Source organism: Leptodactylus fuscus, chromosome 6, assembly GCF_031893055.1.
Source record: "Leptodactylus fuscus isolate aLepFus1 chromosome 6, aLepFus1.hap2, whole genome shotgun sequence".
NCBI lineage: Eukaryota > Metazoa > Chordata > Amphibia > Anura > Leptodactylidae > Leptodactylus > Leptodactylus fuscus.
This window is the reverse complement of record NC_134270.1, coordinates 138,701,234-138,721,424: the sequence shown is the minus strand read 5'-3', so window position 1 is coordinate 138,721,424 and position 20,191 is coordinate 138,701,234. Positions and strand designations below refer to the sequence as shown.

Genomic DNA, 20,191 nt, shown 5'->3' with positions numbered 1-20,191 from the left:
TCCTCTCCACACAGCATAATGTCCCCTAGTGCCCCCACACACAGCATAATGTCCCCTAGTGCCCCCACACACAGCATAATGTCCCATAGTGGGCCCCCCAAACAGTATAATGCCACATAGTCATATTGCTGTGAGCGGCACGGGGCCCCCTGGAGGGAAGAAGGGGAAGCGGAGATGGCCATGAGCAGGATCAGGGATCGGTAAGTAAATAGGGTCCGTTAACTGTTGCCTAATAAAAAAACGGAGAGGCCCACTGCTAAGGTCAGGGTCGTGTGGCAGCCACTGGCTCTTTCTGTATTTTATGTGTAAGGATTTGATGCATCTATATTAGTAATTTGATGATTTATTTGGGTTTTCAGAACTAATCCCTGCCCCCCTCTTATATGTCAGCAGACATTCTAATGAGTAAATGCAAACTCGCAGAATAAACTGAACCAGAGACTAGGCGTTCTGAAAACAGATTAACACTTTAATGAAGGAGGGCGTCTTTAACAGATTAAGGCCCAGTTCACATCTGCTTGGGGACCCTCCTGGATAGAAACCTATCCGCATACAAAAGCAGTTACCTAAGGAAACCCACGGACGCCCTAGACTATAATGGGGTCCATGTGGTTTCCACTCAGTTTCCACACATAAAATGCAGAGAGAAAAGTCCTGCTTGCAGAACTTTTCTCTCCGCATATATGATGTGGATAGAGAAATGGAATGGCCCGAACATAGATGTGAACCGGGCCTTAGACAAAGAAGGCACACTGCCAAATTAACCAGTTTTAACCAGATGTGAAACTTCTGAAAGTACATCATTACCTTGAAAAATATCAAGACCATGAATAAAAAGGAGTAACTTCTTATCAACAAGACTGGCTCAACGCCCAGAATATACTATCTCAAAATATTAATTGCAAATTCAGCAAAATCAATTTGTAGTCCAAACATGGCTGCCGTGCAGACAAGATGGCGTCTTAGCTCTAACACTTTCTATAGAGTAAGCCTACATTCACGTGACTGTGGTGCAAAAAGGTTTTCATGGCTGTTTTGGACTCTAGGGGCGGCCATGTGCACCGATCCTTCATACATTAGTGTACAGAGGGTTCCATCAAAATGGACAAATGTAGAGTATGACCTATATATGATGGTAAGTGATGACGGACCATCAAAATATCGGTTATGTGAATAGTCCCCATTCACCGTCACTTAAATTGATTTGGTGGTGTGACGCCTGTTTAAAAAAAAGTCTATCACTTGGCCGATATTTGCTGTTGTGTGTATATAAGCTTATGGATTAAATCATAGTCATCCCAGAACCATTTAATATTGTAACTTGAGGGATATCTGGTATATACAATATTATGCAAAAGTTTTAGGCAGGTGTGTAAAATGGCTATAAATTAAAACTACTTTCAAAAATAGAAATGTTAATTTATTTTTTATCTATGTAATAAAATGGAGTGAATGCCCTCAAGAAAATCTAAATTCTTCAATATTTGGCATGACCTTTGCCCTTCGGAGGAGTTGTCCTGGAAGTGATGATATGGCCCCCACAGATATAGCCCTGAGCTCAACATCAGCCAGTCTGTCTGGGATGACATGAAGAGCAAGCCTACATCCACAGAAGATCTGGGCTTAGTTCTCCAAGATGGCGGGAACAACCTCCCTGCTGAATTCCTTTAAAAATTGTCTGTATAGTCACACTGAGATTTTTTTGGGGTAACCGCTTTTTAAGCGGATTAGGCTACTGTTCTTCAGGTCTCCAAGCGGACTTGAAGAGCGGAAGGCAGACGCTACTGTGAGCCTATCGTAAGTGTACCTAGAATAACTGATGGTAGATAAAGAAACCACAAAAAGAATTGTCAAAAAAACAAATTGGATATACTTCCACAGCAAACATAAAAAAGGTGGTGGACAAAAGTATTGGCCCTGTTTGAAAAATCATGTGATGCTTCTCTAATTTGTGTAATTAACAGCACCTGTTACTTACCTGAGGCACCTAACAGGTGGTGGCAATAACTAAATCATACTTGCAGCCAGTTGAAATGGATTTAAGTTGACTCAACCTCTGCCCTGTGTCCTTGTGTGTACCACATTGAGCATGGAGAAAAGAAAGAAGACCAAAGAACTGTCTGAGGACTTGAGAAGCAAAATTGTGAGGAAGCATGAGCAATCTCAAGGCTACAAGTCCATCTCCAAAGACCTGAATGTTCCTGTGTCTACCGTGTGCAGTGTCATCAAGAAGTTTAAAGCCCATGGCACTGTGGCTAACCTCCCTAGATGTGGACGGAAAAGAAAAATTGACAAGAGATTTTAACGCAAGATTGTGCAGATGGTGGATAAAGAACCTTGACTAACATCCAAACAAGTTCAAGCTGCCCTGCAGTCCGAAGGTATAACAGTGTCACCCCGTACTATCCGTCAGTGTCTGAATGAAAAGGGACTGTATGGTAGGATACCCAGGAAGACCCCACTTCTTACCCAGAGACATAAAAAAAAAACAGGCTGGAGTTTGCCAAAACTTACCTGAGAAAGTCAAAAACGTTTTGGGAGAATGTTCTCTGGTCAGATGAGACAAAAGTAGAGCTTTTTGGGAAAAGGCATCAACATAGAGTTTACAGCAAAAAAAAAAAAAAGAGGCCTTCAAAGAAAAGAACATGGTCCCTACAGCAAACATGGCGGAGGTTCCCTGATGTTTTTGGTTGCTTTGCTGCCTCTGGCACTGGACTGCTTGACCGTGTGCATGGCATTATGAAGTCTGAAGACTACCAACACATTGTGCAGCATAATGTAGGGCCCAGTGTGAGAAAGCTGGGTCTCCCTCAGAGGTCATGGGGCTTCCAGCAGGACAATGACCCAAAACACACTTCAGGTCAGCACTAGAAAATGGTTTGAGAGAAAGCCCTGGAGACTTGTAAAGTGGCCAGCAATGAGTCCAGACCTGAATCCCATAGAACACCTGTGGGGGAGAGATCTCTTGATGGCAGTTTGGAGAAGGCCCCCTTCACATCTCAGGGGGAACCTGGAGCAGTTTGCCAAAGAAGAATGGTCTAAAATTCCAGCAGAGCCTTGTAAGAAACTCATTGATGGTTACCAAAAGCGGTTGTGCGCAGTTATTGTGTCTAAAGGTTGTGCTACCAAATATTAGGCTGAGGGGGCCAATACTTTTGTCAGGCCCATTTTTGGAGTTTTGTTGATCAATGATTTGACTTTTTTTTTCATTCTCTTTTGTGTTTTTTCATTGCAAGCAAAATAAATTAAGATATTAATACCAAAGAGTTTGTGCTTGCAATCATTTTCTGGAAGAAACCGAGTATTATCTGACAGAATTGCAGGGGTGCCAATACTTTTGGCCAACACTGTACGCATGCTATTAGGCACTCGCTTGCATAGGGGGTGACAATTACTAGATATGTGGAGGAGGTAGTCTTACTATTCTCACAGTAATATAATGACATCCTCTCGGCTTCTTTCAGTACGATCCCATAATTAACATGTTAACTTTAGGCAGCAGGACAGGATCATGGCATCCTTATTTCATGGCGTATAATTAGGATGCATCTACCATACACATCTTCGTACAACTATTACCGATCCAATGGAAGTTCTGTAATGGAATTTTTTCACAATTACAACATATCACCTAACCACGGGATAGGTTATATGTACAATTGGTAGAGATCACACCAATCACAAAAACAGAAGTCCTTTGTATCCTGTTTAATTGGGGCGACGGTCTTGCATACATGACCATAGCACAAGTTACATGTGAACATGGGATTCACGATTGCCTGAATGCTGCAGCCTCTTCAAACTGCTTATCTGAGGGGGTTCAGTGTGTTGGACCGCCACCGATCATATATTGATGACCTATCCTATGCTAGTTATCATAAATTTATAGGGTTTTCCCATGAACATAACTACAGTTATATTTGTAGACAATTAAAAGTGAAACATTTTTGCAAATATAAATAACTAGCAATACCCGCGACTTCTTCGGCGGAACCCTGACCCCCTGCGCGACCCACCTGGAGCGCTGTGCAGGCTCTTCTCTTTGCCTTGTGTCCACAGCGAGCCGTTCTTCCACCTGTGGGCCCATGGACCCCCGGGCCCCCACCCTTTGGCCAGCTGGCTCCCTGTTCCTCTATTCACCCCCGGAGCCGGCTCCCCCCCGTTTCTCTACCCGCTCCTTCTGCCTACCCCGTGGCCCCCTTCGCCCCTCCACCCCCCCATCTGACCTACCCCGTGTTCCCTTCTCCCCCCACCAGACCCTCCCGACCCTGTGTTCTCTTACCCACCCCAACCTGTGCCCCCGGCCTCACCCCACCCCAGGCTCCCCGTGCACTGAGGTTACAGCGGTGGCTAGGGTCGGTATACAGCAGTCTGCGGGAGTCCGGCACAGTGCCCTCAACCTTCTCCCACCCCCAGGGGCCCCGACGGACTCACCACTCCATGCCGTGTACCGGGCTCCAGCGATGGCGGCCGCCTTGCACAATGCCATTTTTTTGCTGTGGCTGTGCGGCCGGCTTGTGGCTGCATAGCTCCGCCCCCGCTGTTGCCTGGTCCAATGAGAGCACCGCGCCTGACATTGTGACATCATCGCAGGTCCTTGAGCCTTCGCAGGTCCTTGAGCCTACACCAACCGTGAATTCGGTGCTCGTGGTCGGCCAACCGGACAATCAACGTGGATGGTGAGGCGCCTATATACTATTCCTGGTGCCATTCTAGGTATGTGCAAAATTTGGGGGAAATCCGTTCGCCCGTTGCAGCATGATTGCGGAACAAACATCCAAACTCACAAACATCAAAACACACAAACTTAGTAGGATTCAAAATTTTACAGTTTTATTTTCTCTAACCATCTTAGTGGTGTCTTTAGTCTTGATCGGTTAACAATGGATCTGACCACGGATGCAGGAACCTTCTATGTTCTGGGACTTGTCAGAAACCCAGCCATGATTTCCTAATTGTGTCCAGGTGATCTCCTCATACATGTAGTGTCCCTGCCTGACAACCTGGCCACAATAAGGACATCATGGCTGGATATCTGAAGTCCCAAACCATAGTAAGTTCCTGCATTTATGTTCTTATCCATTGGCAAGCGATTAAGACAACAGAAGTCACCGCTAAGATGGTGATAGACAATCTCTGCAAAAATGAATCATTTATATTTGCAAAAATTTTTAACTTTTAAATGTCTACAAATTTCAATATGGTTTATGGAAAATTCCTTTAAGGTAAACCTATCATTAAAGAGGTGTTCTGGGTTAAATTACTTTATGGCCTATCCTGAGGATAGGCCATAAATACCTGATCGGTGAAGGCCAACACCTGGCCCAGATTGATCAACTGTACAGAGCCGCTTCCGCCACCCATAATAACTTTATATAGCCACAATAACTTTACAAATCAGAGGACACATGAGCAGACAATATCAGACTGTACAATGTAACAAAGAATGAATATATAAAACAATAGCAGTGAAGGTCTCGCTTCTCCCGCCCCCAAACATATGAGGAAATGGGGGGGGGGACACAAGGTAAGAGGGCTTGTTTGGTACAATGGTCTGGCTCTCTTTTACTAAATACGCTCACATAACTGAGGCTGTATGAGCTGTCACCAGCTGGTATCTGAATATACAGAGACTAAGTACATGGAGTGCAGAATAACTTCTAGATGGAGGGGTGAGGGTCTAAGGAATAGGGTAGGAGGATAGCTTAGGACAAGAAATGCTAGGCCGGGTTCACACGGGATTTTTTGGTCCGGAACCTAAGGCAGAGGCCGCCTCAGGTTCCAGACCAAAAGGCAGGTAGCCACGACTGAATGCCGATGCACTTCACCGGCATCCAGTCGCGCACTCCGCTCCAGATTAGGCCCAATGAATGGGCCTAGTCAGGAGGAGGGAATGTCTTCAGCCTGCAGAATGAGCATGTCCATTGTTTTATTCTGGGAGCTGGAACAAATGGCTCCCAATAAAAAGATCTGACTGGCTCCCATTGATTTCAATAGGAGCTATCTTTTTGGTCAGGATTTTGAGGCCGTATTTGCCTGTGTGAACTTACCCTTTGTGTAGTGTGTGGAGGTGTAGGGCAATGGGATCAGGTCATGTGATAAGCCTGCCTAAACAGATGTGATTTTAGGGCCATCAGATACACATTACATAGCTGGAAGCACAAAGCTCTGTACGCTGCATCAAGGCTGGACGCCATCACTGCAAGTCAGCTCCTATTAAAGTCAGTGGGAGCTGACCTACAGCGATAGTGCCGGGCCGATACGCGATAGCTTGAACTACTGTTGTATACATCCACTCTGAGTTATGCAATGCAGTTGCTGACCAGGGATAGCACTTGTAACATCCCTGCTCACTGTTTTATGGCCAGTGATGTCTACACAAAATATTGGAACGTGTCACACTTGTGTTTGTAAGCTGAGAGGCTGCTCCTGCTCGCAGACAGATACTGAGCTGTGACTAGGATGGGACTAAGGCGATTTTCACAATTGCGCCTGATCTCCGCTCAGGGATTCCATTCCCCATTTTGCTTTAAAAATGTGGAGACTTTTCTCTACTGCATTTTTCGGGCGGAAACACGGTGGACTCAATAACAGTATATGGTTCTGGTAACTGCTTTTTTTTAAGCAGATTAGGTTTCCGTTTGTGGGGTCCTCAAGTGGACACCACAAACTGAAACTTGGACGCAGGTGTGACCCTAGAGGAGCAACACAGTCAGCTGCGCATGCGCCAGCAATATAACATAATGGCTCGCATATGGGATTTCACTTTGGACTGAAAGGAAGTAATGGAATGGGGGGAGGGGGCATCAATAAAGCCTGTTGGATACAGCGTGTTTATAACTGACTGCCAAACTCTTTTACATTACAGCTACACCCTCATGACTCTTTGCAGGCAATAAGACACTTGCCCAGTTGCTTTTCCTAGTCCTTGTTTTTCCATCACATTATACTGTATCTTTGTCATGTATACCTACTGTATATTGGCTGATAATGGTGCCCGTTAGTGTTGAGCGAATAGTATTCGATCGAATACCTCGTGCGCATAGGAATGCGTGTAATCGGCCGAACACCAAGGGGTTAAACAAATATTTGATGCGTTTAACCCCTTGGTGTTCGGCCGATTACACGCATTCCTATGCGGGCGAGATATTCGATCGAATACTATTCGCTCAACACTAGTGCCCATAGCTCATGCAAGGTTTCCTATAAGGCACAAATGCTGATGTTTTTGTTTTCATCTCATTTACAGCACTTGCAGGGTTATTGATCTACATGTCACGTCGCCTTGGAAGTGATTGACACCCAGCAAGTGTTCTGGAAACGTAATCCTTGGTGTCAGATGAGGTCTTCACTGCCATGTCCACAATAACACCTTGGAAGTCTAGCATTTCTATTACTGTAACAGGGTTTCCATAATTTTCCATGGTAGAATTGCCAGATTTAAGTGAGAACTGTTAGGAATGGAGCATATCTACATACAAGGGTAACCTAGATGTATGAACATGTTGTAGACCTGCACATTACATGTCTGTTGTGGTTGCTATGTACAAATACATCTCTGATTACTAAACATTATATGCACATATGATATGTGCAGGGCAACTGTGGCGGCAGCGGCACAAGTCGCCATATTAGGGTACACATCACTTAACCTGTCTGAGAGCCTTCCCTACATCCGTCCTTAACATCTTGTAGGACATTGATCTCAGGAAACCAGTTTAAATATAGAGAATATCCATCTGTACAGTGGTTGAAACCCAGTGACCTTACACGTGCCAACCAGACCAAAAATACATAAGAGGGGTCTAACTAGAGCCTAGAAACATCACAGGACACTGAAGTGTGTTGATCCTTGAGTCCTCGGAGAGGGGTCTTTGTTTACACACACAGGTCCAGAGCAGCATATATGGTGGCAATTCATTCACAGAGTTCAGTATATGTATGGTGTCCATACTGGCTATGTAGGGGTGTTGGGGTACATTTAGAGCAACTTCACATGGAACGCATTTGCTTTGCATTTTTCATGTAGATTTGGGCACGGAAAATCTGAAGTTATATGGAAATGCTACTTCATTTTACATACAGACCTTAGTGCAGATTTTTCAATCTGTAGCATCTGAGTTTTTAATGTGGAAACAGAAACGGGCTGGTTTTCCAAAGACTGATTTGGTCTGAAAGATGACTTGATGTTGGCCATATTTCATAAACCAAACCCTGGGTCGGGACCTGGAAACCCAAGACCATAGTCAACTACGACGCTAGGAGTGCATCCTGTATTGTTGCCAAAATTGCAAACACAAATAACAGTACGGGACAATAGAGCAGCAAGGAAGCTGGAATATCTAGGATCCAAGATGTCTATGATGTTGGGAGTCTGGGTTCTGGCTCAAGGTTTGGTTCTGCCAATATGGCTGACATCGGTAATAGATCACCTCGGATCCAAATCTGTCCGCGTAAAGCCGGCCAAAATTGGTTGTGGAGTTCCAATCAAATACTAGTGTTGTGAATATTAAGGATATCTAAGCAATCCTGTGGCTATGGTTGCTGAGTTCCATCAGTCTCTGCATACTTGCCTGTAGCAGTGACATGTCAACATATGACTACTATAGCCACCACATCGTCGCTGGAGACTAGGGTACACAGACCAGCAGAGGGCCAGCATGAAGAAGTGAATGCAAAGGAAGTGAATATACTGGGGGGGGGGGGACAAAATCTGTAAAAATTCAGTGCAGATTATCCCTCAGACTTTCTTAGACCTGCAGCAGAGAATTTCCAAGAAGAATCTCCCTGTAAGAACTCCCTTTTACAATGTATTCTGAACACAGTGGAGTTATCCCCTGTATAGTGTTACACTGTCAGTATGTCAATTGGTACGTATTAACATTGATTGTGGTTTGTTTTCGTGTTAAAAATATCTGATTTGTGCTGCAAATGCCTGACCCTTGGTATTTGTATTATGCCTAGGTAATTCTTATCTATTACTTGTATCAGCCACTATACTGTATAATGTATGTATGCTGCCATTTGTACATTATTTTCTGTTAGACAGTGTACATGTATTTCTATATTTCCATCTTTATCATTTGGGTTTCTATGCATATTTTATATATTCAGGGGTTACTTCCAGCTAGCCATTAGTGGGAGGGTTGCGGTATTTGTCTGCCAAACATCTAGGTGGATCCTCCTCTGTTGTCTTCCATTGTTTTTTTGAATATTTAATAAAAAATTTTTTCCATTTTTATGTGATTCTTTTTGGTTCTGCGTTTTTTGTGTGTGAAGTAATTAAAATAACCTTTGTCATAAAAATGGCTGGTCCACTGTATAAGCAATGCTACCTTCGATGCCACCCCTTCTACATCATAGATTGTAAGCTCTTTTGAGCAGGGCCATCATTCCTATTGTGTGAATTGATTTATTACTCTGTAATGTCTCATTTTGTCTGTACATGAACCCTACGATTTGTAAAGTACTTTTGAATATGTTGGCGCTATGTAAATAAAATGTATTAGAATTATTGAGAACGTAACCTTAGTGCTTTGTTATATGTAAGATACTTTGGCTGGGTTCACACTGAGCAGCTCTGATATTGCATTTCAGGCCTGACTCCAAATGAGAAGAGAGAGTTTCCTTTACACTTTCCCTCTCATTAGGATCTTTTTCCAGCTTTGGCTGCTGTGTGAACATGGTGTAGTGCCCTGCCAGGCGCCAAGACCAGATATATAGAAGAGAATCAAACAAGAAGTCATGAAAGTCATCACTTTATTCATCTGCACAAGTATATCCCAAAAATAAAAGCTTAATATAACCTTACACATCATATACAATTTATACACTATTTACACTCTCTAGAATATTCCAGAGTCATCATCCCTACACAAATGCATATAGGGGATGTTGTTAAAAGTGACATGTAAACTGCAGCAGTGAAAGAGTTAAACAGACTTCTGCTACTCCCAGCCCAACAACTTATAACAGTGACCGATGTCTCTCTTACCTTGGTACGTATCTGGGCACCAGGACGGCAGCTCCAGTCTTCCTTCCCTTGTGTGTATGCAGTCTTGTCACAGTGCCATTATTAATTATGACACCTCCCCCTCCCATATCTTCCCCTTTCACCCAACCCAGTGAATTGCTTCCCCTATGGATAACCTTACAAACATCTGTCCTGTCTGTCTCGGCAGATCTTCCATTCACTTTCCGTCTTTTGCTAGTACACGTGAATGCCCCGCACCCACTGCATGCCCCTCACCCGCTGTCACTTAATCATCTTCTCTCGCAGTATCTCCAATATGACTTGCCTCTCCTCTCTTTCTAGCTCGAACCGTCTCTCCCTCTCCTTGCGCTCGGCCTCTTGCCTCTCTCTCTCCAGGGCGGCACGTTCTCTTTGCAGCTGCAGCTCCTCTCGCCGGAGTGCCAGCTCCTCTTCTCGCAGGCGCTGCTCTGCTTCTGCCCTCCTCTCCAGGTGCTGCAGGATACGGGCATAGGCGCTGCAGCATCCCTCACATTCCCGTTTCCTGACCGGTCTCTCTCCCAGGTTGTTATCTTCTTGTTTGGACTCCAAAACTGAAAGGCAATAAAGTGTTGAGTTAATAAATATGTAACATTAACTAAGAGCCCTTTCACGTGGGCAAATGAATTTATTCCCGATCACTATTATATGTAAAGATGCCCCTGGCCATCTGACAAATGTCATCTTCCCATGCGATATCACTGGCGCTGTACATTCCTTAGAAATCAGAATACTAAAGGGGTTCTCCTGGGTCATGAATAACAAATCGGTGGGGGTGCAGTTAGACCCCCAATGATATGATATTGATATAATCCCAATGGAGGTTGTCCTATAGACGTAAACAGCAAATCTGAAAGATATAGTGACTAGAATATTTGTACGTATGTACATGAAGTACATATAGAAAACAGTCTATGTACAAGTATATAACTGTTGATCCTAGCGTTATCTCCTGACTCTTCCATGAACATACATGATCATGTCAGCCAAGTATGCGTGTGCACTGCAGAGATAGCAGCTCTCTCCACGTCATGGAGACGTTTCGATGCCCTCTATATGTTAGACTGGTGTAATGTATATTGGGGTGTCCCAACTTATCCGTGATAGCAAATGCAGAGAGAATAAAGAATCACACATACTGGATTAAGCCTAATCCTTTATTCTTAGACAAGTGACTGCCTTGGGAGTTTAGGTTGGCCAAGTATATTAGATAGCTGTCTGCAAAACAGTTATTCCTCGCAGCCCCCTCCATACACATTAGACTCGGTCAAGCATGCAGGTGTTCTCAAAATGGAGAGGGGAGTGAGCTCCTGCCAGGTACCCGGACAGCAAAGGGATTGGCAGGGTAAAATCCGACTGCCCAATATGTCTTTCCTCGGTCATATGCTCTCAGAAGAGAGTCGGATGGTGCCCCAAAATAGGCGGGTACTGCAAAATGTTATTTATTGTGTATAGACTAACTAACTAAATAGAACAAGGTGCTTGTAAGATACCATGTGTGAACATCACATACCATATACCAGTGTATATGGGGTGGGTTTAGCAATATATACAGTACTAGCTGGTACCCGCGACTTCGTCTGCGGTGATTGTAGAAGTGGGTATATACAGGCGCGGGTAAGGTTTTCGTACTGTGTATAAGGTATGGGATATGATATGTAACTTTGAATCTTGTTTTTGCTGTAATTCAGAGAATACGTGAGACTTTTGTGTTGAAGCTAATTTGTATTTCAGCTGCTATACGGTGTTGGTATAAACTGTACATAGTGTCTTTGGGACCGAGGTATAAGCGTCCAGGCATAATATTTGTATAGCTTTGTCGAGCGGGCAATTTCGGACACAGGGATAACTAACATGTATGTGTTTCACAGTATTTAACCACTTTTATATGTGTTCTAGGGAAAGGGGGGGGGGATTTGAATTTGTAATACTTTTTATTTTTTTTCCTTTTTTTTGTTTTTGTATTTATTAGACCGCCTAGGGGTATTGACATGGGTGGGCGGTGTCGCGGATTGTCAGAGCGGTGGGGGTCAGCATACATGGCTGCTCCGGAGTGTTAAAGAGAGCCTCCTGGAGTATCGGTAAGGTGAGGAGCAAAGTGGTAAAGTATATGTATATGAGATTGTGTGGGGTTAGGGGCGAGGCTGTAGAGGGCAATATGAATTTTGGGGCTTGCTATGGTCCAAAGTGTGTGAGATTGCAGAGATGGTGATGTGAGTTTGGGTTTTGTGGTGGTCCTGGCACAAACGTATGTGCGCTATTGTGACGAAAAGTAGCCTATTGCGCAATCGGTGTATTAACTATGTTTGTGGAAACTTTCAGCCAAATCGGTGGAGCGGGTTTTGCGTGATTGAGGAACAAACATCCGAACAAGGATAGGCTAAATGCACTCTTACACTCTCAGGAACATACCAGTAGAGGGCAGCACTTACGTCCATATAGCTCATCCATAGAGGTGAACCATAAATCTGACATTTACAAAATCTGGTTTCAGTTGTTGATGCTCTAAGTCTCCCTCCTTGTATGTCGGTGATACCGTCTATCCTCTAAGCCTACAGGATGCCCCTTATTACAGATCCTAGCAGAGACCTCTGTACTGTTCTGAGATATGTTACCGTATATCCTGGATACCGTAGTCCACCCATTCCATATATTACTTTAGTTGCCTGACTTTAAAGAGGACCTTTCACCACTTTTGGGCACATGCAGTGTTATATACTGCCGGAAAGCTGACAGTGCGCTGAGTTCAGCGCACTGTCGGCTTTCCCGATCTGTGCCCGGTGTAAAGAGCTTACGGTCCGGTACCGTAGTGCTCTATGGTCAGAAGGGCGTTTCTGACCATTAGCCAGGAACGTCCTTCTGCCTCGCAGCGCCTATCGCACTGTACTGTGGAGCGGGGAGGAACGCCCCCTCCCTCTCCTGATAATACTCGTCTATGGACGAGCTGTGTGAGCAGAGGGAGGGGGCGTTCCTCCCCGCTCCACAGTACAGTGCGATAGGCGCCGTGAGGCAGAAGGGCGTTCCTGGCTAATGGTCAGAAACGCCCTTCTGACCATAGAGCACTACGGTACTGGCACCGTAAGCTCTTTACACCGGGCACGGATCGGGAAAGCCGACAGTGCGCTGAACTCAGCGCACTGTCAGCTTTCCGGCAGTATATAACACTGCCTGTGCCCAAAAGTGGTGAAAGGTCCTCTTTAAAATGGCGCACGTTCTATTATGTCTTCTTGGGGAGCAGAACCCAAAACTGTACGCAATACCCCATATGCAGACTGACTAGTAATTTGGTTTGTGTCATGTGCATCTTTTCTTCTTTGGATTCACCCCCCTGCCCCATGCTGTGCGGGTAGATGCATAGACAGCAGCTTGAAATGGATGAAGTACTCTCCTCATGAATACATTGGGCTCAAACTATGTGCCCCCTGTATTAGTGCAGCAATCTAAAGGTCAGGTTCACATCTGGGTTCAGGTGTCCGTACGGGGAGTCCGCTTGGGGTTCCCCTGAATGGAAACCTAATCCGCATAAAAAAGCGGTTACATAAGGAAACCCATGGACCCTATACACTATAATGGAGTCCATGTGGTTTCCGCATGAAAAATGAGGAGAGAAAGGCGCTGCTTGCAGGAATTTTTACATTTTTCATGCGGAGAGGGGAATGGCCCGAACGCAGATGTGAACCGGGCCTAAGACGTGGCACCTTTTTGTGCCCTTTGCTCTGTAGAAGTAAAGTCAGATTAGAATAGGATTTACAGACCGGGTGGGATAGAAGCGTCTTCCTGTGCCCTCCGCAGGGTCTCCTCGGTGACGGTGATGGACATGGTGTCTCTGATAGGGTCCCTATGCCGTGGATCAGAGCCGACTTCCCGCTTCTCAGACTCCAGTTCCAGAATTTTCTGCAGCAAATCCTCCTTCTCCATATACATAGCCTCTGTGCCACCCCTGTGTAGAGGGTTCCACATCAGGCTAAGCAGTTCATGGCTGTCCTATACAATGCAATAGTTATGCAGGGCATGTAGTGGGAGGCAGATAGAAGAGGACAGGATGGAGAAGAGGGGTACAAGTACAGGTAGGACAATTGGGGTGTAAAGAGGAACTTTAATAGAAAGACAGCCCTGCCCCTACACACAAGACCCTGGGTATTTACCTAGCTATCATGTGGTATCACTTAGTCTATAGTCATACATAGTATCCTTACCTGTGGCCCAAACAGGGGTTCTGTTGGCCCACCTAGCTTTTTCTTAAAGGGGTCGTCCCAAGAACGACACTTACCAACTATCCTCACTATAGGTGAAGTGTCTGAGTGTTGGACCTCCCCACTATGATGAAGAGTTTGTCAGGTCACATTCTGGGAGCCTTTTCATGCCCTAAGTTAAAGGGTCTGTCTGAGCCACAAACTCCTTGTAGGCGGAACCACTGCACAATGGCATGGAAGTTACTGAGCGGGCTGCCCATCAGGACACCATGCCCATTAGGGGTAACAGATGTTCTATCTGTATGTGACAGGGGGAGTAGGTACCCCCTGACATAAGGGCATCTCAGAACCACTCTGGAGCCCCAGGAGTCTGTGGGCATTATATGACAAGTAGTGATATACAGTATATACCAGAGGTGTAAATCATATTACCCAAAGTGCAAAAACACCAAAGCCAGTGAATATGTCAGCAAGGAAAAGAAACGTGAGCAGCAGCGGTAATAGTGTAGTAATAGGAGAGATGGAGAGAGAAGTTATACTGAGATGAAAGTACAGGCAGTGATGGGAGTGAAGACAATGATAGGAGGAGTAGTAGTGATGGGAGTACAGACAATGAGAGGAGTACTAGTAGTAATGAGCAGGATGATGGGAGTACTAGTAGTGATGGGAGTGCAGACAATGAGAGGAGTACTAGTAGTAATGAGCAGGATGATGGGAGTACTAGTAGTGATGGGAGTGCAGACAATGAGAGGAGTACTAGTAGTAATGAGCAGGATGATGGGAGTACTAGTAGTGATGGGAGTGCAGACAATGAGAGGAGTAGTAGTGATGGGAGTGCAGACAATGAGAGGAGTACCAGTAGTGATGGGAGTGCAGACAATGAGAGGAGTAGTAGTAGTGAGCGGATGATGGGAGTACTAGTAGTGATGGAAGTACAGACAATGACAGGAGTACCAGCAGTGACAGGAGTACTAGTAGTGAGCGGATGATGGGAGTAAAAATCAGTGATAGGAGTAGTAGTAGAGACAGGAGTATCAGCAGTGAGCGGATGATGGGAGTACAGAGAATGATAGCAGTATTGGTAGTGAGAGGAGTATCAGCAGTGACAGGAGTACCAGCAGTGAGCGGATGATGGGAGTACCAGCAGTGACAGGATGATGGGAGTACCAGCAGTGACAGGAGTACCAGCAGTGACAGGAGTACCAGCAGTGACGGGAGTACCAGCAGTGACGGGAGTACCAGCAGTGAGCGGATGATGGGAGTACCAGCAGTAAGCAGATGATGGGAGTACCAGCAGTGACAGGAGTACCAGCAGTGACGGGAGTACCAGCAGTGAGCGCATGATGGGAGTACCAGCAGTAAGTGGATGATGGGAGTACCAGCAGTGACAGGATGATGCGAGTACCAGCAGTGACAGGAGTACCAGCAGTAAGCGGATGATGGGAGTACCAGCAGTGATGGGAGTACCAGCAGTAAGTGGATGATGGGAGTACCAGCAGTGAGTAGATGATGGGAGTACCAGCAGTGAGTAGATGATAGGAGTACCAGCAGTGACAGGATGATGGGAGTACCAGCAGTGACAGGATGATGGGAGTACCAGCAGTGACAGGATGATGGGAGTACCAGCAGTGACAGGAGTACCAGCAGTGACAGGAGTACCAGCAGTGAGCGGATGATGGGAGTACCAGCAGTGACAGGAGTATCAGCAGTGAGCGGATGATAGCGGTACCAGCAGTGATGGGAGTACCAGCAGTGAGCGGATGATGGGAGTACCAGCAGTGACAGGAGTACCAGCAGTGAGCGGATGATGGGAGTACCAGCAGTGACGGGAGTACCAGCAGTGAGCGGATGATGGGAGTAGCAGCAGTGAGCGGATGATGGGAGTACCAGCAGTATCAGCAGTGACAGGAGTACCAGCAGTGACAGGAGTACCAGCAGTGAGCGGATGATGGGAGTAGCAGCAGTGACAGGAGTACCAGCAGTGACAGGATGATGGGAGTACCAGCAGTGAGCGGATGATGGCAGTAGTGAGTGGATGATGGGAGTACCAGCAGTGACAGGAGTACCAGCAGTGACAGGAGTACCAGCAGTGAGCGGATGATGGGAGTAGCAGCAGTGACAGGAGTACCAGCAGTGACAGGAGTACCAGCAGTGAGCGGATGATGGGAGTAGCAGCAGTGACAGGAGTACCAGCAGTGACAGGAGTACCAGCAGTGAGCGGATGATGGGAGTAGCAGCAGTGACAGGAGTACCGGCAGTGAGCGGATGATGGGAGTACCAGCAGTGACAGGAGTACCAGCAGTGAGCGGATGATGGGAGTAGCAGCAGTGACAGGAGTACCAGCAGTGACAGGAGTACCAGCAGTGAGCGGATGATGGGAGTAGCAGCAGTGACAGGAGTACCAGCAGTGACAGGAGTACCAGCAGTGAGCGGATGATGGGAGTAGCAGCAGTGACAGGAGTACCAGCAGTGACAGGATGATGGGAGTACCAGCAGTGAGCGGATGATGGCAGTAGTGAGTGGATGATGGGAGTACCAGCAGTGACAGGAGTACCAGCAGTGACAGGAGTACCAGCAGTGAGCGGATGATGGGAGTAGCAGCAGTGACAGGAGTACCGGCAGTGAGCGGATGATGGGAGTACCAGCAGTGACAGGAGTACCAGCAGTGAGCGGATGATGGGAGTAGCAGCAGTGACAGGAGTACCAGCAGTGACAGGAGTACCAGCAGTGAGCGGATGATGGGAGTAGCAGCAGTGACAGGAGTACCAGCAGTGACAGGAGTACCAGCAGTGAGCGGATGATGGGAGTAGCAGCAGTGACAGGAGTACCAGCAGTGACAGGATGATGGGAGTACCAGCAGTGAGCGGATGATGGCAGTAGTGAGTGGATGATGGGAGTACCAGCAGTGACAGGAGTACCAGCAGTGACAGGAGTACCGGCAGTGAGCGGATGATGGGAGTACCAGCAGTGACAGGAGTACCAGCAGTGAGCGGATGATGGGAGTAGCAGCAGTGACAGGAGTACCAGCAGTGACAGGAGTACCAGCAGTGAGCGGATGATGGGAGTAGCAGCAGTGACAGGAGTACCAGCAGTGACAGGAGTACCAGCAGTGAGCGGATGATGGGAGTAGCAGCAGTGACAGGAGTACCAGCAGTGACAGGATGATGGGAGTACCAGCAGTGAGCGGATGATGGCAGTAGTGAGTGGATGATGGGAGTACCAGCAGTGACAGGAGTACCAGCAGTGACAGGAGTACCAGCAGTGAGCGGATGATGGGAGTAGCAGCAGTGACAGGAGTACCAGCAGTGACAGGATGATGGGAGTACCAGCAGTGAGCGGATGATGGGAGTAGAGGCAGTGACAGGAGTACCGGCAGTACCAGCAGTGAGCGGATGATGGCAGTGCTGGCTCTCACCTGCGCAGCATGGCGTAGTTCTGCCGCTTGTAGTAGTCCAGTAGCAGCGCCGTCCTCTCCCGGCACCTCCTGCCGTCCACCTCGAAGCCCTCGCTCTGCAGGGCGCTGCTCATCCTCTCGGCCACCGCCGCCCACACCTGCCCGAACTCCCGCACCCAGAACGGGTTGTGGTGGATGACCTCCCGCAGCAGGAGGATGTCATGGTGGGCTGCGAACCGGATGTGCCGCTTCCGAGTGGAGCCGGGAGGAGAATAAGCCCCGAAATCTGCCCGTCCTGGAGGAGAGAGAACGGGGGACACGGGTCAGTACACCCGGAGACACCGCTAGTCATGTGATCAGTCCTCATCACAGACATGGCGGCTGTCCCCCGCACTGCCCGCCCCCTCACCTGCGCTGCTCTGTACCGGTCCCTGAGACTCCATCCGTGTGACCTCAGCTCCCCCTCTATGGCGGCCACAGGAAGCGAATCCGCCTCACAGCTGTAGTGCGCGCTGCGGCCACTAGGGGCGCTGGAGAGAATAAGCAGAGTCGTGCCCTGGAATCACTCGCTGATGTGGGGCCCCATCCATAACATGCTCTGGGGGCCACGTGTGTGTTAGGTCCCTGCTGCTTCTGAAACTGTGCATTCTGGAGTCTAGCAACATGTCTGCTTCCATTCCATAATATTAACCCCATAACCACTTGTCTTATTTTTTTAATATTAGTAGTACTTTTTTTTTTTTTTTTTTTTATATAGCACCATTAATTCTATACAGTACAGAAAATATAAAAGAAATATAATACTAACAATGACCGACTGGCACAGACAGAGGGCCCTGCCCGCGAGGGCTTACAATCTATGAGGGAAAAAATATATATCTTTGTACCGTATTAGCCAGTGGATATGAAATATAAAGATTGAGACTTCAACAGTTAAAACCTTTTTAATGGCTAACAAAAATCATGACAGATTGCAGGCTTTCAAAAAGTATGCTTGCCCTCAGATATTGTGTCGTACCATGCCTGATGAAGAGACCTAGTAGTCACAAAAGCTTGCAAAATCTGTCATCATTTTTGTTAGCCATTAAAAAGGTATCAACTACTGAAGACTCTTTATATTTCAATTTATGAGGGAAGAGGGATAGAGACAGAAGGAGAGGGGGAGACTGTACAGATGGCAGTGCGGTGATAGTGTTATTGGAGGTTGTAGGCCTTCCTGAATAGGTGAGTCTTCAGGGCCTTCTTGAAGCCTGTGATTGTGGGGGTCAGTCTTATGTGTCTTGGTAAGGAGTTCCAGAGTATGGGGGATGCACGAGAGAAATCTTGGAGACGGTTGTGTGAGGAGCGGATGAGGGCAGAGCGGAGTAGGAGGTCATTGGAGGATCTGAGGTTACGTGTGGGCAGGTAGCGGGAGATTAGGTCGGAGATATATGGCAGGGACAGGTTGTGGATGGCTTTGTATGTCAGCATTAGTAAATTGAAGTCTATTCACTGGGCTATAGGTAGCCAGTGGAGGGATTGGCAGAGGGGAGCAGCCGATGAAGGACTGGGGCGAGGTGAATTAAACAGGCAGTACAAGTTTAAGGTGGACCGGAGGGAGGTGAGAGGATTCGCTGGCAGGTCATGGAGAAGGGCGTTACAGTAACCTAAGCAGGAGATTATGAGAACATGGACTAGCATCTTTGTGGCTTCAGGGGTGAGGAAGGAGCACATTCGATGGATGTTCTTGAGTTGGAGGTGGCAGGAGATGTTTAGGGCTTGGATGTGCGACTTGAAGGATAGGTCAGAGTCCAGGGTTATCCCAAGGCAACAGACCTGTGGGAAGGTGGTAATTGTGGTTCCATTAGCTTTGATAGATGGGTCAGGTAGAGGGGCCATACAGGATGGGGCAAAGATGATTAACTCCATTTTCTCCATATTGAGTTTGAGAAAGTGGGAGGACAGAAAGGAGGCTATGGCCGCTAGACACTCTGGAACTCTGGCCAACAGAGAGGTAATGTCTGGTCCAGAGTGATATATTTCAGTGCCATCAGCATAGCAATGGTACTGAAAACCATGAGATTCTATGAGCCGGCCCAGGCCGAGGGTGTAGAGACATGAACTGTATTGTGAAAATGTGATGTGAACTCAGTCTTATGAAGGCTAGATTCACATCTGAGATGTAATTCAGACACACGATGACAGATTTCATGCAAATCTTATTTTATTCAGGCATCAATATTTTACAGGAAATACAATCCACCAATGGTGATCATATGTAGTTTTGAATATAATTCTATATTATTTGTATTGCATAGATTTGGAGAAGTCTCTCTCTATAGGTGGATTCTCTAGAAATATGACTGTATTATATACTTCCTCAGATTACTTTGGTACTATAGTGTTTTATATCTCTCTATAGTTGCCTAATAGTAATCTGTGTATATATGTGAATAGCAGCTAAATTATACTATTGAATTGTACTGGTTAAGTAATTAGCATATTATTTATGTTATGTTTTGTAATCATATTTTTGTAGGAAGGGCTGATGAGGTTCCACATAGGACCAAAAAACGTTTCACCATCGGTGGATTGCATTTCCTGTAAAATATTGAT

General features: G+C 46.4%; 2 protein-coding genes across 2 annotated transcripts in view; both read right to left on the bottom strand.

Annotated features, from left to right (window-relative positions):
• The window catches only part of PRPSAP1 (phosphoribosyl pyrophosphate synthetase associated protein 1), a 37,246-nt gene extending 27,191 nt beyond the window's left edge, over nt 1–10,055 (bottom strand). The window contains exon 1 of the mRNA XM_075277400.1: nt 9,995–10,055. The gene's annotated coding sequence lies outside the window, so the exon portion shown is untranslated. The remainder of the gene's footprint in view (nt 1–9,994) is intronic.
• Nucleotides 10,056–10,255: 200 nt separating this feature from the next.
• On the bottom strand, nt 10,256–18,108 carry LOC142208727 (uncharacterized). Its single transcript, XM_075277407.1, has 4 exons — nt 18,006–18,108; nt 17,618–17,891; nt 13,765–13,949; nt 10,256–10,563 (listed from the first exon to the last, which is right to left on the bottom strand). The coding sequence occupies exons 1-4, from the start codon at nt 18,037–18,039 to the stop codon at nt 10,256–10,258; spliced, it is 801 nt and encodes a 266-aa protein (XP_075133508.1). The 5' UTR covers nt 18,040–18,108.
• Nucleotides 18,109–20,191: the final 2,083 nt, after the last annotated feature.